We start from the raw sequence: 26,143 nt of genomic DNA on the forward strand, positions 1-26,143 counted from the left end.
CACTCGCTGTGTCAGGTAGCAGGAAGAAAGTTACGGAAGAATAGGACGTGGTTTTGAAATGGTTCAAATATTTTAATTACTAAGTTTTCTGCAAATATTATACATGTTTTATAATAACATACAGTTTGAAAGATAAGAACATAGAGTAGTTTACAGCTGCACAGATTAACTGCTTTAGCTCTCCGTTTAACAGACGAATACTTTATTTGTATCGAGACTGTAAATATGAATTGTGTTAGATATTTGATGCACAGAAGGTTGTTTCGACACCTCAGTAAATCCGTGTGTGAGAACAGACTCCATGGCTGGCAAAGAAACCAGAGCAGACCGATCCGGACCTCCAGCAAAGCCATGACCACCATACCTGCTTGGGTTATTGATCAATATGGAAATAATGACGTACTGCGTTTCACAAATAACGCCACCTTTCCCATCATCAACTACCCAAATGAAGTGATAGTAAAGGTGTTTGCAGCTGGATTGAACCCGCTTGACATCAGCATGAGAGGTCAGTTTAAATCGAGACAGATGAAAATTAATACTTGGAGGACTTCTTTAATTTGTGTTCCGTTTTAGAGAGAAGAACATCAGAACTGAGTTATCTTATGTTTCCTGTGGTTGTTTTCGTCTTTTCAGCTAAGCAATCAACCCCTCATATTTAGCCACAGCTTCTAATGACAGTTTGTGTTTTTGAAAAGTGGCATGACTGTGGGTTAAACTGAGAGTATACTCAGATAGTTTGGTTAAAATGTTTACGTTCGGGTTTTTCCCTTGTTCTTTATTATATCTTTAATATACCTTTGTTCCATTTTTTATTGTGGCAGCATAGTCATGCAAAACAGAATACCTCTGATGTTGTACAGTTTTTTAAATACTTTGTGGTTCATAGGGCCTGCATGCTTTGCAAAGGAAATTGATTTGTTGCTGTCTTCTTTTTGTGGAATAACTTATGTTCATTTTTGTGTCTGAATTCAGGGGTATTTTAGATCTACCCCTGAACTGAAAAATAAACATATCTTATATTTGAGTGTATGGCTTTATTTTTGTAGTGGTAATAGAAAAAATGTGGGGGAGAAAAATCTGCTTTTGAGCTACTGTGCTCCTGTTCCAGACTGTTTTGGTATTGTCTTCATGTCTCCACTGTTGTAAGTATAAGTTTTTTTCCTCTAAAGTGATAAAACGACTTTGTCCGATTTAGGTGGCTATGGCTCTGCTACAATGGCTATGAAAAGAGATCCTCTGAACATTAAACAGACAGGAAGCGAGTTTCCTCTCATACTGGGAAGAGACGTTTCTGGTGTCATTATGGAATGTGGCCTGGATGTGAAGTACTTCAGAGAGAGAGATGAGGTAAGAAAAACAAGCTTTTGTGTTTTGGACAGAAACAAAACTTTTTATGAGAGTTCTGAATATATACTTGTGTACTCGGTGTTAAATGAGTGTAGTTGTTATACATGAGCAGCTTTATCTCATCTATGTGTAGGTTATTGTTCAGCATGGAAAATAGCAGAAATATAACATCTGTCCCATTACCTTGACTATTTTTACTTGAACAGCTGAAAAAGGGAGTGGTTTTTTATTTTTTTTTCCTTGAATGATTACCGATAGCTTGGGTCTCCATGAGAATTCCTTCACTACAGAAACACAAAATCTTACTAAGTATTTTTGGTCTGGTTTCTAGTGCAAATATCTCAGTACACTTGAAATAAGACAAAACTAGCTTGGAAGAAGTAGAAGTTTGTTTTAAACTCTGACTTCATCAATAAATCCTTAATATAAAAAAAAAGACTAGTTCCACTGACAGATTATTTCACTTATAAAGTGGCAAAAATGTCTTGTTATACAGGAAAATTTGATTTATGATTACATAGTTAGTTTTTGGTTGATGTCATATTACTAAGAACAGATGACAATAGAGTTGTGTGACAAAAAAGTCACACAACTCTTAATCGTATCGCAACACCATCATGCTTTGCAAGAATGAGCCTCCTACCAGATGTATGTCACCATAAACTGAAACCATTTTTCTGGTTCATATGTTACCTCAAAGGAAGTTTTTGCATCTCCTAAAGTTCTTGCACCTACCTGTAGAACATGCAGTAATAATAGTCAATAATACATTCTATTTTTTGAGCAAGCAGAATCCTGTAAAAGACTTGCATTAAAAGAAAATAAGAATAAACAATCTCAGGGAAATCAAACTTTAAAAACTCTTTTAAAAAGGTGGTGTATCACTCATATGAATTGTAAAAGATGCCAAAACCTAAAAGCACTACTCTCAAAATGTTGTAAGTTGGAATAGCTTTGCATGTAAATACATACTGAGTAGATGAGTTGGTAAAGATGACCAGTTTACTTTAGTGTCAGTAATCACAGTTAATAATACATTTTCACTAATTTGACAAGTTACAAGAAAAAATAAAGCCAATTATAAAGATGTTTTCAGTGACCAAAGACTTATGTGCAGTACTGCATTTCCTTGTTGCTTTCTATTGTTGGTGGGTTTCTCTTTCAGGTATGGGCAGCAATCCCACCATGGAAACAGGGCAGTTTAGCTGAGTTTGTGGTTCTTAGTGCAAATGAGGTATGAATCTAATTCCTGAAGTATTCTTGACATAAACGTATTATCTTAGTATTAAGATATTCTGACATTGTCTAATTTTGTGAGAAATGAGTTCCCTGCTTTTTTAATCTTCATGGAAGCACAAACAAGCCATAATTCAAGTATGTTAACTTATTAGAAATGTGGGTGGAGCACAGCTATCTCTTTTTAAAGTCGGTTTAACCTAGGAAGCTGCACTGAAATCAGTGTTCTTGTGTCTTCTGTTCAGATATCCCATAAACCAAAGTCAATAAGTCACACACAGGCAGCAGCCATCCCCTATGTGGCAACCACTGCTTGGTCTGCACTGGTGAACACCGGTGGACTCAGTAAAGACAACTGTGCCAATAAACGGTGAGGAAACATGGACACACAGAAAAGCCTGGCTGTCACACGTCAGGCAAACAGAATGGTGGGTCAGGTTGCCTTATGGTGTCAGGATAAATTCAATTTTGTAGCAGAGTTAAAGTGAACTAAGACCTTTCTTGTATGGTTTATTTCATTAACTTAGATGCATCTAGTTCAATCAACAGAAAAGCATCTGTGATGATTGTAAAGAGACAAAGATGACAAAACATAATGAAAATAAGTGTTGTGGGCACCAAAGAAAACAACAACAGTTGGTACTTAATACAGGTATTATGTATGTTTCTTTAGCTTTGTTTTATGTTATACTCTTATTCAATCATTAAAACATACCTAAAGTGTTGCTTTGATTCTTTCATGCATTTTTCTTGAACATCTTGTGGCTGCCAATCAGGGATATATGCATGATTTTTGCATAGACTAGGTTGTGGTTTGAAATGGTGCTATATGTCTCTCAAAGCTAAAACCAGATTTCAAGGTTGAAAATACACAATACCACCCTTTAAGCCTTCTCTATTCAAACAGCCCTCTGTCTTATTCAAGACTGTTATTGCTAATAATGAAGCTTCAGTAAGGCTACAAATCCTGTCAGATATTGGTTAATCAACATTTGTGTAGTTTTGTCCTCTCTTTCTCCTTTTTGCAGAATTTTGATCCTTGGAGGATCTGGGGGAGTTGGAACATTTGCAATCCAGGTGTGTATTTAGATGTTGATGAGGGCTAAGTTTTTATTTATGTATTTTCATTTGATTCTTATGTCAAAATATTTCAATCTTTGTGTGGCTGATCATCTAATGTCCAGAAATTAAAACTCCCAGTTTTTAGGATTTTTTTCTTATAAAAGTACATAAATTATACAGCAAAGTACATTATTTGTTTGTTTTTTCATCAGGAAATGGTCAATATTTTCAAACAGGCATAATCATTTTCTTATTTGTTTTGTTTGTAGACTGATTGTTCATTTTGAAAAGTTTTTACTTCATAGTTGGTGGATGGATAATGGATGAACGGTTGACTTAGTTAGACTGTGGTTAAGTGGATAGAGTTGTGGAGAAAATTCCACTGTGACAATGGAGCTTCCTCCACTGCCACCTATGATGTGTCCTTGGACAAAGCATTTAATCCCATGTTGCTTTCTAATCTGGATGAAGGCGAATGAATCGGAATGCAGTGTAAAAGCACTTTGAGTAATGGGAATAATTGGAAAAACCATATAAATTCAATCCCATTTGAGGCTTAAGCTTTTGTCCAGATGCTGAAGGCATGGGGAGCTCATGTGACAGTTACCTGTTCCCACAATGCCGAGCGGTTCGTAAAAGGACTCGGGGCGGATCATGTGGTCGACTATACAGCTGGACCTGTTGAAGGGCCGCTAAGTGCGCTTGAGAAGTAAGTCACTTTTGACCTGCCTTTGGTTTTGACTATCTGAACCCTTTCTGTTCCTCTTTTTATGATCACTTCTCAGTCATTGTCTCTGTTTTTGTTTCTTGTACTCTTAGGTTTGACCTGGTCCTTGATAACATAGGGGGCGACACTGAGCAATGGGCCCTGGGCTTGCTTAAACCATGGACTGGAGCCAAATACGTCACTCTTGTTACACCTTTTCTTCGAAACACAGACCAGTTGGGTGTAGCTGACGGCATGCTGCAGACAGCTGCCACAGTCGCCACCAAAACCATCAAGGTATTTCTGACACTGTGACATGTAAGCAGTCTCTATCTTTATCTGAACCGACTCCTGTCAAGAAAAGAAATAAATAAATATGTTATAGTTATACATCTGCAGTAGATTAGTGATCTGCTACTTCTTGATGCTACACATGTTTGGCAGAAAAACAGTCATGACTGAGAAAGTTAAGTTGGTTAGGATTATTCTGAAGAGTATTTCAGTAGGCCTGCCACAATAACAAATATTGCTTGATGATAAACTGTGCCAGTAATTATTGCGATACGTGATTGCTGTTTAGAGAAACATTTTCAAGTAATATGTTGATAAAAGCATGATTAGTCCCGTTCACCCTCTTAAATTACAAAAAAATACTATAATTTTGGGATCAACACTTGGACTGTACGATATTTTAAATAACCAAAATAAAACACAACAACCAAAAAAAGTAGATAAAATTGCACACAACCGAAACTATAACTGAGATGGATCATGATGTTTGTAAACAAAATTGCCCTTCAAAAAATCTTGAGCATCAGATCGATTAATTGCAGTTTACAGATGGTGTATAAAAAACGGTAGGGAGTATTTTGGTCATTTCCTTTCACATTGAAGAAGAAGCATCTTTCATTTTATCTGTCCAGTTTTGGACAAATCCATATGTCTTTCTATTAACATAAGGATTTTGCATTGACTACTAATTATCTTTTCTTTTTTGTAGTGTAACCCATACCCTGAACCAAGCCATTACTGGCTCATCTAACCTAACCTAAAACTCTGTTCTATTGTTAGTCCTAAACCTAACCCATTTTCCAAAACAGCCCTACTTTTTGTGCTCCCCACAACGACCAACTGCTCATTGTGGGGAGCAGTCGGTCCCCGCAATGTAGTATATGTTGCGGGGGTGTAAAATGCTCTTTACACTGCCTTAAAAACAAGGCCACACACGCCCACACACACACACACAATGACTTCCTGTCAGTTTGCTCTGCGGTGAACATCAAACCATGCAGTTTGCATATTCGTGCTTCACTGTTACTTCTCTTCTCCCTTGCTGCACCACTCAATCCACATCTTAAAGCTCATCAGGCACAAGTCTCACATGTGTAGGTGTAATGTAGAACTAAAACGTACAAAAGTGTCATTCTGCTAAAAATGACTTATGTCACAGGAAAAAAAAAATCACTATCTTTAATTTAAGAGTTATCACAACATATGTAAAAAAACATAATTCTATATGGCCTTTACTTGTTTCTGAATTTATTGTAATCTAACTTCACTTGCACCATAAAAGCACAAAACCAAATGCCTTACTTTCATTTCTTGTTGAACTAAGTTACACAGAGCAGATTCCTGAGGCTCAATTGTCCATGGGGAACAATAATGCTAAGATGTTTCTTCAATCAAGTGAAGTTTTGCGTTTGATCTTTGTCATTGAACAATTGTAGTGTATACTGCGTTGTCTGTAAACCTTTCAACAGTGATCTGTGTTTATTTCTTATTACAAAACATTTCCGGACCGACAGAGTTCTGTGTAATGACTTTAAAATAATTTTCAGTAAATTCTTCTTTATAAGGTAAAAAGGAAGGAAGGAAGACCAGAGCTGAAAGTAAGACAAGCTAGTACCAGGAAGTTGCACAGTATTTGAAAAGGGGGTTTTTTGCCTGGGAACAGAAAAACAAAACAGAAAACTCCACATAAGACTAAAACCTTTAGAAAAGCAGGTGCAAGATTGATGAAATGTTGCTACTCTTATTTTATTTTTTTTAGATTTATGACTTGAGTTGTTGAAAATGAGTGGAATAGAAAATCCCAAGAAGTATTTGAACAACGTCCGCTGGAAGGGAGCTTCGTTTTTGGATCATTTCCTCACTAACCTTTGTGTTGTGATAACGACGTGTGTTGCAGGGTGGCTGGTTCAGCCCCACAGAAACATTTGGTTCTTCTCATGTTGAATCTAGACTGATTTGGCTGCATTTTAAGTAAAGAGTTCTGCCCTGATATATTGGTGTTTTTAGAACTGATATGGTACGGCCCCATTTGTCGTGAGCACCATAGCTATTCCGTTTACTGTGTACTGTCTCGTACAAAATACATATATGGATTTGTCTTAAACTGGCGCCTTGCAAAACTATTCATTTTAAATCTCTCCACACCATTGTGGTTTTTTTTTTTACTTTTTTGTCTATGAGATCATGTATAATATTGAAATGGAAGGAAGATGTGGCGTTGTTTTCAAAACTTCTTACTTGGTTACATTTTGCAACTGCCCATATAGGGAAACATAAGTCATGATCGAAATGTACATATTCTAAGCTTTAGCAGGAACTGAGCCCATCAAACCTTTCATACATGCATTTATAAAGATATATTTTTTTAAAATGTTTTATTATTAAGGTAACTCTTGATTATCTAATGATTCATTATCAGCATTTCTGTAAAAACACTCAACTCAGCTCTGTTTTTCTGCAGCATTTAGTCAAAGGAGTTCACTACCGCTGGGGTTTCTTTGCACCGAGTGGTCCAGCTCTGGATGAGATAGGAAAAATGGTGGATGCAGGACAGGTATGAGGCCACGCTTTGTTCATGCCAACGTTATAAATGGAAGAACACATGAGGAACATGCATGTTTTCTGCTCTCCTGTTAGATCCGTGCCGTGGTGGAGGAGACGTTCAGCTTCTCCCAGGTCCCTCAGGCCTTCGAGAAGCTAGAGAAGGGCCACGCCCGAGGAAAGACTGTGGTGGAAATCAGCAAAGGCGGATCTTGATGTACAAAATGGACTCTCAACAAGAATGTGTATGTGTTTGAACAATTATGACACAAACTACTTGAAAATAAATGAAATGCGCTACTTTTTTTTTATAGCCGAAAACACAAAACCTAAAGCAAGGTTACTGTGTTTGTTGCTACTGCAGTGTGACATTTGGACGAAGATGAGGAAATAGGTCTGGAAAATGCACTTTTCTAAATTTTTGCCATTGTCACTTAAATAAAATGTTTTACTGTAACTTTCTGCTGCATTAACTAATGTGCAATTATTTTAGCTTTAAATAAAACAAAGATTTTAGTAGAATCAGCCAGGTTGGTGTTTTGTAACACAATGCGACATTTTAAACATTTTGTTTTTTCTCACACCATTTTAAACATTTTTAAAAAAGAGTTTTTACATTAGACAAGGTTGTAAAATAGATTATCTTCAAATTAGTCTTTTTTAATCTCCTAAAATTGAAAGACTTCATGTGAAGTTAGCAGCAGATCCAAGAAAACAGTGAAAAATCATTTTTATTTTATTGTAACAGCCTGTAACATCAAACGTTTTCTCACATATTTACAACCACTAGGGAGCAATATTCCAATTGCATTTTTGTTTAAAATTGTAAATCAGTCTATACAACCCAGTCGAATTATGTACAGTGTAATGAAAAAGGCGCAGTTTGTGTCAAAAAGTTCTAAACAGATATAAAAACTTTATACAAGATCATTTTGATCTATGCAAAGAAACCATTTCTGGAGTGTAGGCTTGATGCCTTCTGCAACATCCTAAAGTCAGACATATACATTCATATCCTCAGAAAATGAGAGCTTTATGACTCTTGTAATGAAAAGTACCTCAGGTGATAAAGTATGCAGCATCAGAACAAGGCAGAGTTTTCACTACATGAAAAGAAAACGTAGTCTCTTTGGCATTAAATGCTTGACAAGAACTTAAAGGTGTTGTCTTAAGTAAATCATATGTTCTAAACAGCAAAAACCAGCTTGTAGTTTTCCTTCTCTAAAAGAATGAACAGGTGAAAATATCCATGACAGATGTGCTTAAATGCAGCCGGCTAATTGGTCCTCATCAGATCACAGAATCTCTAAAATCCACCTCTGGATCCACTTCTTTTCATCCAAGTCGTTCAGGATGATCTGGTTCTTGTCGTACTGATGACCTCCTGCAGACAAACAGCGATATGTGTTAAACTACAACCACAATTTGAAACCCACGCTGAGGGTTGATGCTGTAGTTAGTCACTGCTGCACTGCTTTGTTAGACCAGGAGATGGCGCTGTTGGATTAAGACATAATCTAAATCACCACAACTGCACATGAAGGTCTCTGGTGAGCTTGTTTTGCTTTAAACACACACAGTACAACTATTTATTGAAAGATAAAGGGTATTTTATGAACATTTTGATCAAACATCTGACCTTTGACTTCCATGATGAGATTTGGGTTAAGGTGGCAGCGGACCAGTCCTTCGTGGGTGATACTCCACAACTGGTTGTCTTTGCCTCGCTCCGGAGAGATGCAGAGTCGTGTACCTGACATTACCACGCTACCTGCCGTCTCCAGGAAGCATTCCTCCATCAGCTGGGGACAGAGAGGATGGATTTGGCATAAAATTCAAAAATACACAGTGGCGTTGCCTAAAAACAACATAAAATTAGATATAGTTAAAGTAATTGCTTCTTTGTGGAATTACTAAAACACGCCTTTGTTTCTTTTTTTTTTTTTTATTGAATTTACTGGAATCTTCCACTGATATGAGAAGACGAAAGGCTTCATCAATATTTCAGTCGTTCTGGAGGACGATGATGTACCTTGCAGGATATTTGTCCATCTCGGTAGAGCCAGAGCTGCTCTTCTCCTCCCGTCTCCTCCACAGCTTGGATCCTCATCAGTTTGATGTCGTCCAGCATTCCAGTCAGAGTCATCAGACATCCCGTCTCCCTGTTCCGCAGACGGAAGTACATTGGTTTCTGTTGGAAGAAAGCATGACAATAACTGGGATGCATTCATCTGAACACAGTAATTACTCAAACTATCCCCTCCCCCAACAACTTCCATCTCAAAAACATGACTTGTGGCCGTTCTGTTCATTATCGAAGCCAGCAGATGCCAGTTTCTGATTGGTGCATATCACTTCTTCCACACCTGCATCAGTGGACGGAGGGACCCTATTCGCTGCCAGTTGCTGTGCTTGCAAAAGTCACCCACTTCACCTGGACGGATAAACAGCTGTCGGCCTCTGAAGTTGTTTCCTTCATACAGCACCCACCTGCAGAGAACACCATTAGATGCGTGACGTTAGTCTCCGTATTTATTTTAAGACTTTTCCAGACTCAGCTTTCCGAGTGATTAGTCCTTCATGTTAATTTTCAAACATTATAAAATATATCAATATAGCTCATAATAACTTTCTTGCAGATATTTCTTTGGTGGACTGGATTAAAATATAGAACCAGGAAAAAACTAAAACTAAAAGGAGGGAAGTACAAAAGATGGAAGTAATGAATAAAAAGAGACTATAGGAAGAAAGAACAGTGGGATACAAGAAAGGAAAAAAAGGACATATGTACAGGAAAAAGGGAATGACAGATATTTAATTGCCATATCTTTCTGGACCTGGAAAACAAATGTATAGGCGCAATTAGTATTTACACCAACACCCAACTTAAACTCATATTCTACGTACATTCCTCCCTCCACCAGCAGGGAGCGTATGCGTGAATCCATGCCAGTCTGCAGCAGGTTTACCGTTCCGCTTGTCAAAACAACCCTGCGACCTCTGCAGCCCACTTTGTTGAACAAGATGATGGAGGGCAGAGAGAACTCCTGCAGATTAAAGATTTACTTATTAAGTGATACATGTGCAACATCTACTAGACATTTCCCTTCAGTTTTAAAGACAATCCTCACATGTCCAGTTGTCTGCACTGATCGAATGATGGAGTCTGACGATAAGAGGCCCATGGCCTCCGTGTTAGGATACTCTCCTTGGTCCAGTACATACATGTTCCCTTTGAACTTAGTCTCCTCATACGCCACCCAGCTGAAACATAACATTTATTCGTTTAGTTTTAACATTGATCTTTGGTTTTGCAACATATAACATATCGATGGAAATCCCATGGAAGAATATCAAAGAGAAATATTAACTTAAGTTGACTGTTTTCTAGAAGGAAGTCAAAGAACAAGAGGGATATTCTTACAGATGGATATGTACAGATGAGCCTATTATATGGAAAACTAACTTGTTACACTGCTTATTGCACATGAGACACATTATAAAAGGAGCTTCTTTATAGTCTGCAAAGAGGTAATCTTATGCAACAAGACCATAAAGTAATAATTGTTTTCGATTGTGGAAAATGTACAATTAATGACAAAATTTCTCACTGGAAACAACTGAGTAAACCTAAAACTATTGTTACTGGAAAAACATTAACTACCGTTCCTGACTCCAGTAGAGAACGTTTTACATTTTGGAATATAAAATTTTTTTAAATGATGTTAATTTCTTCTTTCTGGCATATTTACCTGCCAGCCTGGACTTTACATGACTTGGGTGTGAAATCAGCATCCAGAGCATCTGTACTGTCGTCCAGAGCCAGCAGCCTTCCCTGAAACTCTGGTTCAGAGTACAACTGGATCTGTAAAACATTCCAATAGGTTTAGCAACTGAGGGAGAAAACCATACCACTACTCTTCATGATGCCTTTTTAATAAAAATCTGTGAAAGAAGAGATAATACCTTAAACTGCGTTGTTCCCATCAGCATGTCCTGCAGAAAAAAAATAAAGGGCTCTGTTAGAGGTTTTTGTTAAAAATAATCAACCAGAAAAAGACGTTACACCCAGAACTTAACAGATCCTCACATGGAAGATGGGCTGTATGGATGAAATTCTGAAGTTCTGTGCTCCCCAGTCCTCTGGGTTTGAGTACATCCCTTTCTCCAGGACGTAGAGTTCTCCGCTGAAGCCAGGTTGTTCAAACGCCACCCAGCTGCAGTTTTCCCAAACAAGACACATTCAGTTACACACTGACTTATTCATAAGCAGATCTGTCTTTATTTTTGCAATAAAGTAAAGTTTAGGGCTGAAGGCTAATGGTTGAAGGGGAATGGCTACAAGATAAAAAGAGTGTTAAATTTCTTCTGCACAAATGAGGAACTTTAAAGTCAAGCTGGATTGATAACAATGTTATAACTGTACAGAGACAACAAATACACAATGGATTAATAACTTTTTGCCTTTATAAGGCATTAGATTAAAATGTTGATTTTGGAGACAACAATCAATTTTAAGTAGTGATGCAGGGAATGTGAGCTGCAGGGATCGGTTCTCCAAATGAATCTCTGCTTTTACTGCGTCATAAAAAATAGCTCTTTATGACTGAGAGGTTGTAAAACTACAGGTGAGACAGATTTAAAGCAAACAGAAAAATATAATATAAAATCAGCTAAAGTTTAACCACATTCTAAGTGTGACATAGCACAGAAACAGCACACAGCTCAAGCCTAAGACTTGATTTTAGTCTTTTTAGTCCTTCCAATAAAACTATTGACAATCTCTTCTTGAAAGGTGACTCATGTTAGTGTTAATTGAAAGTTGACTAGGAGCTATAGAAATTCTTATGCAGGGAAGGGCTTTATAGAGGAAGCCAGGCTTTGAAAAGAAGAGCTGAAGGAAAGCAGACAGGGATGTGGCCTGCAAGATGCATAGAGTTAATGGGAACGGTTGTTTCGAAATGACATTCGACATAATGACATTCATATTTCCAAAACATTCTGTTTGGAAATAAGCAACTTTGAACGATTTAAATCATTATAAGAAGCCCACTGTACTGTTACTAGTATTTTTGAGCGACTAGGAGTGTATGTTTTGTGAGATATAAGTCTTAGTCTTGGCTGTAAGATGAGAAGCGTGCCCAAATCTTTGAAAGCACACAACAGACACTGTTTCCTCCCTGTGTTGGTGAGCTGAACTTTACTGCGTTTAACAGAAACCGGTTAACTTACACTCCTCCTGAGACAGTGACCGACTGTGTTTTAGTGCTATGGCCAACTCCTTCCATGCTGATGACTGGACCCACCAAGTCCATGTGGCCCCCCTGCTCATTAAAATTAGGGTCACTGAACAGTTTCAGGTGTGGGGACTGGAAATCCTGGGGAACAGCACAATATAGAATGACATAACAAGTGTGTTCACATCAAAAGTAAAAATTCACCCATTTTAAACTTGAAATTCTTCAAAAGATGCTTACTGCAAGTATAGGCCGCAGTGACTGTAGGCCGTCCTCAGATCCTCCCCACTCACTGCAGTGAGGATACACCCCCTCCTCCAGGATGTACTGCTGACCTTCGAAGTCTGTCCCCTGATAGCCAACCCAGCTTCAAGACAAAACAAGAGTATCTTAGAGACATTATTTCAAAATTATTTGGTAACTTTAAGTATAAAGTTACTCCAATACAGTACTTACAGACCCCCAAGGATCTTTATAGAGCCAACTGAGCAAAGAGTAGTGTTCTTCCCATCCGTGTTTTGTTGCTCCAGCAAGTTGTAGACATCACCATCCAGCTCCAAACACTGTCCATCAAAGTTTGGCTTTTCAAACACAAGAGCCTAGAACAGAAAATGAGAATAGGGAGCTAAAGCTTAGTGCAACTTGGTGTTTTTTGGTCATTCCTCATCTTTGTTAAAAATGTGTAATTTGGCCATATGTTTTGTCCATTTATTGCAGACCTATTGTTATGTTTATTGAAGAACCCACCAACCCACTGTTGCCTAATAAAACCAAAAGAGTTCTTGTTTTCAATTTTTTTTCTATAACTTCAAAGTTCTCAATTCATTTTACATGTTTGGAATCATTATTTTACAGGAAAATCCCTGATTATTTATCATATGTTAGGTTGTTAGGTTGTTGTTAGGCTGTTATGCATGCTTCAATAAATCACAGAGTTTCCTAACCCTCTGAATCTGAGCCAGGCCATCAGCAATGTTAGCATCAGGCAAACACGCAGAGGCTGATTTTCAGTTATTCTGCTTATCAGCGGCAATCTTTGCCTCTAAGAGTGAGTTCTGTCTGGTATTTACGGAAAAAAAACTAAAAGACTCAACATCATGTTTGTGGTAAAACAAGAACAGGTCAAATAAGTAAGATGTGATAGAAACTGGGACAAACCTTAACATCAGTTGGATGCTCCACCCTTATTGGTCCCTGGAATCGAGACATATAATATTAACCAAACACAGCTAATACATTTTTACAGAATTACAAATAAGTAATACACTTTACCATTCGGAGTGGTTTGAGAGAGCCAATGAAAGGCTCAGGGAAACCCCAACTCTCTGGGTGGGGGTACTCTCCCTCCACCAGCACTTCAAGCAGTCCAGTAAATCCTGGATCAGAGTACACCAACCAGCTACACAAAAAGGAGGAGATTATATCACCCAAATGTATATAATTTTGATTTAAAGCTCCCAATCAAAGGAGCTCATGACAGTTCTAACAGGAACACTCTCACTGTCTAAACCATGAGGCGGCGTCAACCATCAATAATTCACAGCAGTTCAACTATGACAACCACAAGCTGTGGCCTGCTGCTCACATTCCTCCACAGACACAACACAGATGATGTTCACATAATTTTTTTTTCCAATTCTCAAGAAAGATTATTCAACATAGAGTGTTGCATTCATACCCTTGGACTTGTTCAAATTATGTCCCATTACCACCACAAACATCAAAGATTTCTTGTTGGGATTTTATTTGACAAGTCAACACAAGGTGGTTCATAGTTGTGAAGTGGGAAGAAAATTATGCATGGTTTTCAAATGTTTATAAGTAACAATTTGGAAAGAGTGGCGCATTTATTTACAGCCTCTTTGAGCCAAATATTTGCAGAACCACCTTCCACTGCAACTACGAATCATTTGAAATACGTCTCTACAACTTTTGCACATTGGGAGACACTTTTGCATATTCTATTTTATTTGCTGAAACTTAGTCAGATTGAATGGAGACTGTTTTTTTTTTACATCTTGTCAAATATTCTTAGTTGAATTTATGTCTGGACTTTGGATCCTTCTAACACATGAATATGGTTTGTTCAAATCAATTCCATTTCTGCTCTAGTTGTGTGCTAAGGCTCACTATCTTGTTAAGAGGTGAACCACCAACCTTTCTTCCAGTAATCCCCTTTATTTAGCTTCACACAGGTTTCTTATCCCTGTACAAAAGAAGCATTGCAATAACCAGATTCCAATTGGGAGGTTTTCAGTGTTAGTCCAGAACTTTATGTCTGACCTGTCTGAAAAGTTCCTTGAGTTCCTTCAGTCATATCAAGCGGCCAAAATGGGTTTTCTCCGTAGGGTGTCTGGGCTCTCCCTTAGAGATAGGGTGAGAAGCTCAGTCATCCGGGAGGGACTCAAAGTAGAGCTGCTGCTCCTTCACAATGAGAGGAGCCAGTTGAGGTGACTCGGGCATCTGGTTAGGATGCCTCCTGGATGCATCCCCGGTGAGGTGTTCCAGGCACGCCCCACCAGGAGGAGGCCCCAGGGAAGACCCAGGACACGCTGGAGGGACTATGTTTCTCAGCTGGCCTGGGAACGTCTTGGGATTCCCCAGGAGGAGCTGGAATAAGTGGCTGGGGAGACGGAAGTCTGGGCCTCCCTTCTGAAGCTGCTAGCCCCGCGACCCGACCCCGGATAAAATGTATGGATGGATGGATGTTCACTCACAAACCTTTGAAGCCATCACAGAGCTGTTATGGTTTAACTGAGATTATAATACACATAGAATAATTTACTAATTAGGTGGTTTTTGAGCTGAATTTTATTTATGAGTATTGGAGAGAAGAGGGCTGAATAAATAGGAATGCCACAATTTTAAACTTTTTAGCTGCCAAATTGAATACATTAATGTCTGTGGTTTAAATTTGATAAAATATATGTAAGGCACTGTATTTACACCCATGAAAATTTTCCCAGCACAGTGAGTTTATATGTCATCAAAACTTACATTCCAGAGTGAATCTTAATCGAGCCAGTGGTCTGTGGGATCCCGTAAGAACTGAGCTCTGGAGTGTCATCACAATAAGATGACATCCTCCCTAACCCGTTCACCTCTGAGTACAGGTCAATCCTGGGAATGCTGTAATCCTACAGGGAGAAAGAAATAAGGTTTTTAAAACACCACAACTTTTTGCTTAAGCTTTTGGTGTAATATAGGTCACATAAGCTTATTCATGTGTCACCAGTTCAAAAAAAACATTTATCAGGTACATTTTTTAAGACCTACTCAAAGGGTTGCCAGTCTGTCACCAGTCTGTTGCAGTGCCACCATTCATTTCGTTAAATGTTTAAACAAATGAATCTGAATTGATGTACCAGTGATCCAGGTTTTACATTTTTCCAAAGAGATTACAGAAAAATCTCTCAATAAAAATTGAGAGATTTTTCTGCTGCAATAAAACATAACATAGAAGTGCTAACAGTTGTGACTATAGAGTTCTGCATATAGTCACAGGATACCCTAAAACAAGACAAAGATTTTTTTCTAGTTTTAAATGTAGATGACAGAATATTTCTAAACTACTGACAAAAGTATAAGTTCCCACACATTTAGCGAGTTGTAGAGTTTTTATTATAGTTTGACTATCAAGACTGACTTTTCATTCCACACTCTACTCCAGTATAGATATAGGGACAGTGTTAATACAGAAGTAGTGAGTTGAACTGATGGAATGAGCTGAAATGAATCATGACTCACTCTGACTGCCAGCCGAAGGGAACCTACAACCATTGGTGCTGTTGGAACAGGTTGACCCAATTCATTTAGTGTCTCTGGAGTTCCCTCCTCTGGCCACATGTTCACTAGCTGGTCCATGGGACCCTCTTCCAGGGCAAAGATACGGCCCTGGAAGCCAGGCTTCTCATAGAGAAGCCAGCTGAAAACAGAGTAAGAAGATGACACTACAACATAAGTAAGAGAAAGACATTCACACACAAAAAAAAATCTGAATCAGTGGCACCCTGCCCTGCTGACTTACCATAAACACAAAGATTGAACTGGGCTACTGCTGAATAAATTTCTATGGACTTGATTGATAACTGATTCCAAGGTAAATATTTTCAGCAATGTTATTAACACCTCTAGAAAGAGGTGTCTTGTCTACTATTTTGCTATAAATAAAAGCAACACTTTGAATTTGTTTTTACCAAAATATTTGCAGACTTGATCAGTGCTTACTGCACACATTAAGACAAGAAAAGCATTGTTATACTGTTATTGATAGTATGTTTTAATCTGAATTGGAAAGAAACTTACACACTCAAAACAGTTTTCTACAGTACTGAACATTATCTTGAAAATATTTGTGTTCTTGATTTAAGTTTGATATTTTAACTACTGCAGATCCTGATTGATCTGCAGTAGTTAAACTGCAGATTCAAGTGATTTGCTCCAGTAGATCAGATGGCAATGCCAAGGGAAAACAAACCTCAGGTACTCATCCTATTTTTGACCAGATAAAACTCTGATGTGGCAAAGTACTGTGATCATGTTATATATATCATACCATCATGTCATACTAACAGTCAGCCATAATAAAACATGTCATGTTAAACAATGCTTTATATGTTTCCCAATGCTTTCTCTACTCCTCTTATATTAATAAATATAAATGTTTTTTTACAACTGCTAGTAGAATCCCATACCATCCTCTTATGACTTTGATCGATATCACAGGAGACAGTTTCATTGAGGTGGAATCTTCTACATCACCATAGACTTCAAATGCCTCCCCAGCAAACTGAGCATGTTCGTGTATGACTATCTGCATGAACAAACAGAACCATCAGTGCGATAAAGAAACAATATGTCACAAAATGCAATTAGTAACATTTCAAATCCTACTTTTCCAGGTCTTCTGTGGTGCCCTCTAACGACAGGTTTCTGCAAGACAGGTGAAGACACAATTCTTTAATTATTTTTGATGCAAATCAACCAAGGAAAAGTCAACTTCAGGTTGGTAAGCTTGGATAAGGTTATGGTTATCTGATATATCTATATAGGTAGAGTTGTTCTGCTAAAAGACACCACCTACACTTTAGCAACTTACTAGAAAAGTAAGATTTTGTGGTATATTTCAATCTGTTTTTTCCATTAAATTTAACAGTTGCTTGAATCATTACTATGTTGTATTTAACTTCACATTTATTAATTCATCTCTGAATAAATGCATACAAATTTAAAAGCAATCCATCGTCTGTCAATTAATTGTTTCTCTTTGCAAATTCCTTGTAGCAATAAAATAAATGCTTGTCGCTTGTTGTGTCATACCCTTCGACTATGAATGCATTTAGTTTTCATATCAATGTTGTTTGCTTACTGATGCAAAAGTTTTGCCCAGTCAGGAAAAGTCACGTGCACAAATGTTGCAAAATATTTCCTGTGCAGAGTGCCACCCTGAATATGTGCTCATGTTTCTTGTTCTTTCTTGCAAATGATTCACAACTTGGCAACTTGAAGTATGAAAACCCCTTCTTTCACCACACACACACACACACATGCCCACGCACACACACACACGCACACACACACAAAAAAATGAACAAGATACAACCTGAGGCTTGTGTCTCCATGGGAGTAAAGCAGAAACAAATATGTGCTTTGCAGCTGCGACTTTCAGAATCATTTGTATTAGTAAATATGTTAGTGAAACAAAAAAGCTACTACCTTGATTTCAGTTGCATGAGGTCCATTTTGAGATATCTCATGATTGTAGTTTGTTGTAGAAGGCAGTACTGTAGGATTTTTCGGGCCCACATCCACAATGGATTTATTTGTAACTGACAACTGTTCCATAGCAGGAGTGGTTAGGTCAGTTGTCTGTGTAAAGTCCAAGGAGGCCTCTTCGTCTGGTGTGTCTTTCTTGAGCTGTTTCTCTAAATGATCAGGCAGGTTCATCTCAGAGAGTGCCGGCAGAGGAGGAACAGAGGAGGAGCTGCATGCTGACTCACTAACATCAACTGTTCCACCTTCTGTAATCAAGCTTTGATCTGTATCTTTCACGCCCCTGTTATCAGCAGGGGGAACAGGCAGAGGCAAGGCAGTAACGCTCTGTGGTATAACGTCTTGCTGCTGGTTAGACAGGATTGTACTGTTTGAGGTAGAGGAAGCTTCGATTCTTGTCTTCCTGGAGGTCCGAGGGGAGCTAAGCAAGTCTGTGAGGATGGACATCCTCTCGAGTCTTGACGTCACCTTCCCCGGCTCATTGTTTTGCCCCTCTGTTTTTCCCTCTTTGACTTGAGTCTCCTCTTTGACCTCATCCTGTCCTTCAACCTTATGAGTTGTTAGTTTATCTGCTGAGGTGCCGTTCTCTTGAGAGTCAGTACTTCTGGTATTCCTGTTAGCATTTGTTTGTTTGATTACCATAGCTGGAGAAAGGTCCATGCGTCTCTCAATTTTTCTTAAGCCAAAATGAAATTCCTCCGGATCAAATGTCCGCTCAAAGTGGTCCTCCTTGATGGCTGGCAGAGCAAAAGGTGGGCAGTGGAGTTTTTTACGAATCTGTTTCTTTCGAGGGAGTGAAAAGGGTATTCCTCCTTTTCTGACACTGTTGAGGAAGTAATCAATTTCCTCTGGCTCAAGTAAGTCATCATCACTAGCTGTCTCATCTTCATTTCTTCTACGTCCCTTTTTCTTTTTGTGACGGTCTTCCACGTCCAACCAAGCAGATGGAGTCCGTTTGGGTGGAACCGGTTTCCCTGGACCCTTAGAGTTGTCAAAATCGAAGAACTGAGTTGTTACTTTTTTTGAAATTTTGTGTGCCTCCTGTTTCAAACCACCACCTGCAGTGAATCTCTCTGCGGATGATTCAAGTTCTTGAATACTTTCTTCAAAGTCTTCATCAGTCTTCAGAGCATCATTCCTAACTCTTACTTGAACTGGACCAATGGGATATGCTTTCTTTTGGTCTGCGCAAACACTTGTGTTTGCTATATTTTGAACCACTGCAGTGACATTTGCATCCTGTTTTTCTTTGGCAGCAGTCAGGTTATCTGTATTCCCTACAACATTTGGTATCTTCTCCTGAAGGTTTCTTGAAACAGTATCATCAGAAACATTGGAATGTATCTCTGATTTAATCTCAACTTTACTGTCTTTGTCAGTTAAGATACTTAGTTCTTTTTGAGTGTCTGCTTTGTAAATTTCAATATTCTTTGCCTGATCGACTGATGGGTCAATTGGGGCTGTTTTTTCTTTAGAATCGTCATGAATCGTTACTTCGTCAGCTCTGACATTCAGCTCTTGAATTTCAGTCTTTGACTCTGCTGGTATTACTGACTCCAGTTTTTCTTTTAGGTCAGCATTTGGGGCAGATTGTGCTGTCTTGTCTTGTCCTGGTGTTGTACCACTATTTTGTCCTGTAGTTGTTGAGGGCTTCTCGGTCTGCTCTGTAGCTACTAGCAGTGATTCCCTGACCTTAGCTTCGCAGTCATCTTTAGGATCTTCAGTGCTATGATCCTGGATGCTGTGTTCCTTCCCAATTTCCTTTGTGCCAACTTCAGTTATTGAAGAATTTGAATCTTTGAATTTTTGATCTAGGTTTGGTAAATCTTCATCTTTTTCTCCAGTAGTTTTGGATCTTTGGACTTCTAGATTGAAAACTCCACTGATGTCTTTCAAAGTTACTGTTTCACTCGACAAACTTTCAGAAGATAAATCCTGAAATTCTGTTTTTTCTTTCCTATCATTATGAGAGAGTAGATAATCAGGATCTTGGGTTGCATTCATGTCATAGTTTTGTATTTTCTTCTCTTGAAATTCCATTCTTAATGTCTCTGACTCAGATCCTGTTAACTTTTCTTGACCTGATATTGTTAAACTTTCATTTGTGTCACCAGAGACAGTGGACTTGGTGTCTTTCTTGACTTCAAATTTGCTGGTGATATTTTCATTCACTGATTCATTTACTAAACTGTCATTTGATTGATCCTTACTTGTAGTCTTGTCTTTAGTTTCTTTATCACTTTGACCCATGTTGGTTGTAGGTTTAAAATCTTGGATTTGACTTTCTCTGGTCTCTTCTGAAGCTTTGCCTTCCAACATTTCTGGTCTTAACTTGAAGTTTATGTCAAAGTATTTCGATTCTTGATTTGATTTTTTGATTTCCTTTTCTTGCATCACATCAGTATTTGACTTCTGAACATTTGTTGTTTCATTCACCAAATCTCCAACTGCAGAGTGAGCATCCTGGGTATCATTTCTATCCTGAACTTCAACATCGGTATCTGGTTGCTTTTCTGATTTGTGTCTCAAATGTTCAGATTCCCCCAATCCATTTTCAGCTTGTTTTAATTTGTCTGCATCTTTGTCTCTATCATTTATTGGGCTGAACTCTTGGAGGCTTCCAGGGTCATTTCTTATATTAGCAGTTTCTAACTCATTCACCAAACTTTCTGTCAAGATATCTTTTGTTGCAGAGTCATCTCTATCTCCTTCAGAGCCTGGTATTGGTTTGTGTTCAATATGGTTTCCTGCTGTGACCTCAGGTGCTTCTGTTCTTGGCGTCTCACTCCTGGCAGATTTTGCACCTTCAATCTTTGTTGATATTTCACCTTGTTCACCAGCAGTAATTGTTGCCTGGTGCCGTTGACTGATAATTTTGTTTGTATGATCCAGAACTTCAGTCTCATTTATCAGACTTTGCAATGATGAAATCCTGATTTCGGATTTTATAAATTCAGATTCTGTTGGCTTCCCTTCATAGTCACCAACAATTGTTGGCTTCTGGACCTGTTTGTTGCTAACTTCACTGGAATGATCTGGAGCTGCTTGCTCATTTACAATAATTTGCATTGAGGAAGTACTTATTTCAGACTTTAGTTGTTCAGATTCTGAAGATACTATATCCTGGTCACCAACAGTTAACATTTTCTGGACTTGCTGGTTGCTATCTTTACTAACATGTCCTGGAGTTTCTGTCTCATTTGACAAACTTTGCAATGATGAATCAGTAATTTCAGATTTCAGATGTTCAGATTCTGATGATTCTCCATCATGATTACCAGTCACTATCACCACTTGACCTTGTTGATTAGTCGATTTTTCAAGAACAGTTTTGGTTGTCTGAACCTTTTGTTTTCCATCCTCACTGTTAGCTGTTACAATTTCATTCCCAAAGCTCTCTGAGACTTCAGGTTTTACATTGTTTTCTTCAACGTGAGTGCTCACTAATGATCGTTTTACAGCTTGAGTCTCCTTTGTCTTTTCTTCTTCAGTGTTTGCAACCTTTTGTCCATTATCCGATATATGATTTTCATATCTGCCTTGTTTTGTTATATTTCCACCTTTTTCTCCAGTTTTAGAATTAATTAACCTCTGAGCATTTTGTTCTGTTGTTTTACTCATAGTTTGGTTTTTCAGTATGATCTCCTCTTTTTCTTTGGAGCCATCTTCAGATTCAGTCTCCAGCATTTCACTGTCAGTAGTTGATATTCCAAGACCTGGTTTTTCCTTTACAACATCATCATTATTGCCTATTAGTTCTCTGGAGTCATCTTTCATCTTCTTACTTTTGGTTATTAGCTCTTTTTCTCCCTTTTCATTTTTACCCAGTGGTTCAATATTTTGAGGCTTTGGTCTCTCTGTAGTCATGGAGTCGCTTTGTGAAGTTTCTTGTTGTAAATTCTGCTGTTTTATGTCAATTATACTTGCTGTAGTGTCAACTATTCTGCTCTCTGCTTCCTCACTCTTGGTTCTCTTTCCTTTCAGGACATGTGTAACTACTGCCTGTTGGTTCTCTGTAGCCTTAGGCTGCAAGCTTTTCTCTTCTGTTGAGAGATGGCCTGCTTTCCCTGAACCTGTAATTCTTCTCCTTGCAAAGTCCACAGGTCTTTCATTGAGCTTCTCTTTACAACTATTTTGTGACTCAGTGCTTTCTACTGCAGTGTGATTAAGCATTTCATCTGGCTTTGAGTCTTTCTCCTTGCTTCCAGAGTTTTCTAAAAGAGCCTCTTTGTTTAACTGATTTTCAACATTCTTGGGCAATTCACAAACAGTTACAGTCTCTGTTTCTGCATCCAAAGCCTCAGCTGGTTTCCAGCCAACCTCCTCTTTATTTTTCTCCCCTACATCAAAACCTTTTGCTGCTTTCACAGTTAATGTTTGGGATACTCTGTTATTTAAAGCTTTAGTTGGATCCCCCAAATAGTCCGGGGAGCACACAACATCTGATCCTACAGCTAGACTCTGTGAGTCTGAGACAAGTTCAGCAGGAATATTCTTTCTTGTTTCTAATGTAGACATTATTCCCTTCTGACCAGTTTCTGTTGATGGGTCATAATGAATGCCTACATCCAGCTCAGGTTTGGCTGACTTACTTGTTACATCCTTAGGGGTTGGTTTAATGTCAAAAACCTGACCTGCAGTGTTTTTCTCTTTGGTAAATTTAAATTTTGTCTTGCTTGGCAGCTCCTCTGACACATCTTTGGCTTTAAGTGTAGTGGACGTTTTAAATGATGATAGTGTTTTTTGCCTATGTTTGTTGTCCTTTTCATTTTCTGGTTTTGGTTCTTTGGGTTCCAGCTTTCCTTCCTCAGTTTCTGCATTATTACCACCAGCAACCAGTGACTTAGCTGTTATTTCTTTGTCTACAATGGTTACTGGGTGTGCAATTATCTGTGTTTCGTCTGTAATTCTTGAATTCCTGATTTCCTCAGATTGAACCGATAAAATCTCTCCACCTTTAGCATCTCCTTCCAGTGTAGTTTGACGGGTTTTAGTTTCTTTTTCTGCCATTTTAATGTGTTGCTCTGCACACTTACTGTCACTGTCCTTCATAGTATCTGCAGTGGCAGACTCTTTACCAATCACAGTTGTGTCTTTAACTGCGTTGAGATTTGAATTCTCATATTTTGATGAGAGTTCCTGGATTTTGGGCTTTACTTTGTTGGCGATTCTCTGATTTCTTGTGGGAAGCTTGCTCCCGGATGATGAAGTCTCAGTTTGCTCCTTCACAGGAAATTTTCCATGCTGTCTGATGTTTTCGTTTGGCTTATTGAGCCTTGTGAACACATTTTTCTCCTGCTTAGTGGGAGAAGAAGAAAGACCTGCTGTGTCATTCTCTTCATGACTCATGCTTCTTTTATAGAGGTGTTTGGATGGTTTCAGTGGTGGCATACTTCCTGTTCCTGAAAAAGACAAACACAAATGTTATTCGAGGGAACTGAGGTGAAAAAAATCAGGAAGGTATTCTATTACAACGATGTGCATCAAGTTGCAGTACTTTGTTGGTGTGGATATCTGATTGAGTTTTAATTATTTATGTAGTCAGACATGCTGAATTTGCAAGTTTGTTATTACAGTTTTGTAACATAGACAGAATTTATTGTATCTATTGTGATTGAATATGGTGCAAAAGCTAAAAGCCATCCACAAAAAAATATAAAATAAAATAAGATTTAAATTACTTTTTTTAAAATAACTTCAAAAATAGTTTTTAACAACTTGCATCTTACAAATAAATGCATGTAGTAAAATTGGAAGATTCAAAAAAGAAATTCTATGGTTTAATTTTTTGTTTTATTTTATCTTTTTTAAAACGGCCTCAACATTGACCCTTGTTAACAAAAACAAATCAATACAGTGTTTACTAACAACAAATAAAAAATCACTTTACAATAATGTAAACCCTAACCCAACAGCTTTAAGAACTACTTCTCAAATAAACATAAAATTACCTGACAAAACATTTTCAACAACCTCAAAGTTGACCCAGACTATCTAAGAAGAAAAAGCTCAGCCTATAGACCATGACTGGACTCTTACCTTTCTTTGGACTTCCAGGCTGCAGCATCAGTGTTTCGTTTTCAGGTTTCTCTTCGATGGGAGTTTCGTCTTGCTCTTCTGGCATCTGTTTCTGGACTGATTCTCCTTTGTCTGAGTTAGTCTGACCAGGCAACACTTTTTTAAAGCTGTGGCTGCTTGTTGGTGTGATACTGATATTTGTTTTTCTTGTTGGAGATGAAACTGGCAACTTACTTTTTGATGCCAAGAAGGAACTACTCTGTTGTTGCAGAGTGTCCCTGTCAGGATGGCTCACCTTTTTACCTGTCCTTTGCTCAAGCTCCATTCCATTGAGAAAGTCTGCATACTCCTCAACTGACTTTTCCTTATTCAGCTTTGTCCCTGTTCTATACACAGATTTTGTAGGTGAAATATTTCCTGATGTGACTCTCACATTTTTGGTTTCTTCAAAGCTTGGTTTTCTGACTGATTTGGTTGGAGACTTGACAAGTTCTTTAGGTCTAGTCTGCTTTGGAAGTTTGGAAACAACTGCTGACCCAGAGACATCAGGTTCTGATATTTTATCAGATGCTTCTGGAGATTTCACATCAGTTTCTGATGTCGAAACTTTTGGAATTTTAGGCTTTGCGTGACTAACAGCACTTTGATCTTTTAACACTGGAAGTGCAGAAACGCGTCTCTCAGTGCTACGCTCCTTAAATGGAGGATAATCACTGGAACTTTCTGTTTTTGTGCCTGCTGTAGTCTTTCTTGAGACAGTCTTCAACTTAAGTCCAGCAGCAGATGAAGAGGTATTTGTTCCACTTCCTGTGAAAGCATGCAAGTTGTCTACTGCTCCTTTAATTCCTTGCTTGGCAGCAGCTATGTGACTACTTTGAGCTTTTACTCCAACGTCTCCATCTTGCAACTTGGGTTTGCTCATATCTGAAGCTGCAATACTAACTCCAGAAGCAGGGGTCTTAGTTTCTTCTTCAACTATGGATTCAGTAGTATATGTAGTGTTGAACAGTGAGGGCTCGTCTGGTGTTCTTGGTACTTCGGTTTTGTTATCTTTGATTTCAGTTTCATTGTCTTTTTGGAAGCTTGTCAATCTGTCAAAGAAGAAGTAGAAATGAATGCTTGTTTTATAGGATATCTGTGAAACAATGATAGAAGGTACAGAGTTTATTATAGTAAATATAAAATGTTTAAATGTGAAACAGTATATAGTCTCTTTAAAAAGCGTATTTTTGATTCAATTTCACTAGCCACACATGCCTGATTGCTAACCGTCCTACAGAAACAAAAAATAGAGAACCTAACCAGTATCATGACGTCAGATAAACAATCTCAAAATGAAATATCTCATGCCTTGATGTGAGAAAATTCAAGTACAGATGAGAAACAAATTTAATGACATTTATCAGTCAGGAAAGAGTTAAAGAGTCATTTCTAAGACATTGGCACTCAGTGAACCACAATGAGATTTATTACCCACAAATAACGGAAACGGTGGGGAACCTCTCCAGGCCTGGCTGGCATGCCAAAATTACTTGAAGAAAGCATCAATGACTAATTCAGAAAGTCACAGAAGAACCAAGAACAACATATATACCCCTGCAGAGCTCACTTGCTTTAGTTAAAGTGAGCATTCAAGATTCAACATTAAGTAAGAGATTGGGCAGAGTAACCAGTGACACATTTTGCATTTGTCAAAAAGAATCAAGATTTTGGGGAAAATTTTTTTGTTGGACTGACAAGATAGCCATGAAAGTTTTTAGACATTGTGATATAAAATTAATGGTACAACTACCATATCAAAAGTCTGACATGGTAGTTGTAGTGTACCATGTCCTAGTGGATTGAGTTGCTTTATACTGGCCCATGGGAGCTAAATGTCAAAAATCTATGAAAGAAACTGGTGTCTGTTTAGCAGCTTTGGTGTTTATCT

General features: G+C 38.1%; 2 protein-coding genes across 2 annotated transcripts in view; one reads left to right on the forward strand and one right to left on the reverse strand.

The window, feature by feature from the left end:
- The first annotated feature begins 10 nt into the window (after nt 1-10).
- Nucleotides 11-7,785, forward strand: rtn4ip1 (reticulon 4 interacting protein 1). Its single transcript, XM_044141933.1, has 9 exons — nt 11-508; nt 1,199-1,350; nt 2,516-2,584; nt 2,832-2,956; nt 3,615-3,663; nt 4,221-4,357; nt 4,468-4,651; nt 7,107-7,199; nt 7,283-7,785. The coding sequence occupies exons 1-9, from the start codon at nt 226-228 to the stop codon at nt 7,400-7,402; spliced, it is 1,212 nt and encodes a 403-aa protein (XP_043997868.1). The 5' UTR covers nt 11-225; the 3' UTR covers nt 7,403-7,785.
- A 114-nt stretch (nt 7,786-7,899) lies between these two features.
- The window catches only part of crybg1a (crystallin beta-gamma domain containing 1a), a 40,741-nt gene continuing 22,497 nt past the window's right edge, over nt 7,900-26,143 (reverse strand). The window contains exons 5-24 of the mRNA XM_044141930.1: nt 24,235-25,304; nt 18,139-23,597; nt 17,317-17,355; nt 17,118-17,236; nt 16,171-16,348; nt 15,421-15,560; nt 13,696-13,822; nt 13,582-13,617; nt 12,880-13,022; nt 12,664-12,790; nt 12,419-12,564; nt 11,277-11,403; nt 11,153-11,182; nt 10,939-11,051; nt 10,318-10,450; nt 10,094-10,233; nt 9,553-9,676; nt 9,219-9,377; nt 8,826-8,988; nt 7,900-8,570 (exon numbers count right to left, since the gene is read on the reverse strand). Coding sequence (XP_043997865.1) covers nt 8,482-8,570; nt 8,826-8,988; nt 9,219-9,377; nt 9,553-9,676; nt 10,094-10,233; nt 10,318-10,450; nt 10,939-11,051; nt 11,153-11,182; nt 11,277-11,403; nt 12,419-12,564; nt 12,664-12,790; nt 12,880-13,022; nt 13,582-13,617; nt 13,696-13,822; nt 15,421-15,560; nt 16,171-16,348; nt 17,118-17,236; nt 17,317-17,355; nt 18,139-23,597; nt 24,235-25,304 — 8,662 coding nt within the window. The 3' untranslated portion in view covers nt 7,900-8,481. The remainder of the gene's footprint in view (nt 8,571-8,825; nt 8,989-9,218; nt 9,378-9,552; nt 9,677-10,093; nt 10,234-10,317; nt 10,451-10,938; nt 11,052-11,152; nt 11,183-11,276; nt 11,404-12,418; nt 12,565-12,663; nt 12,791-12,879; nt 13,023-13,581; nt 13,618-13,695; nt 13,823-15,420; nt 15,561-16,170; nt 16,349-17,117; nt 17,237-17,316; nt 17,356-18,138; nt 23,598-24,234; nt 25,305-26,143) is intronic.

Source organism: Gambusia affinis, linkage group LG16 (genome assembly GCF_019740435.1).
Source record: "Gambusia affinis linkage group LG16, SWU_Gaff_1.0, whole genome shotgun sequence".
NCBI classification, from domain to species: Eukaryota; Metazoa; Chordata; class Actinopteri; order Cyprinodontiformes; family Poeciliidae; genus Gambusia; species Gambusia affinis.

What these genes read in the sequence shown, in the direction of transcription:
- rtn4ip1 (XM_044141933.1), top strand. Translation starts at nt 226, where the DNA reads ATGAATTGTGTTAGATATTTGATGCACAGAAGGTTGTTTCGACACCTC. An exon ending in GCTTGACATCAGCATGAGAG is followed by an intron (nt 509 to 1,198) that starts GTCAGTTTAAAT and finishes TGTCCGATTTAG; the next exon opens with GTGGCTATGGCTCTGCTACA. An exon ending in AAATGGTGGATGCAGGACAG is followed by an intron (nt 7,200 to 7,282) that starts GTATGAGGCCAC and finishes CTCTCCTGTTAG; the next exon opens with ATCCGTGCCGTGGTGGAGGA.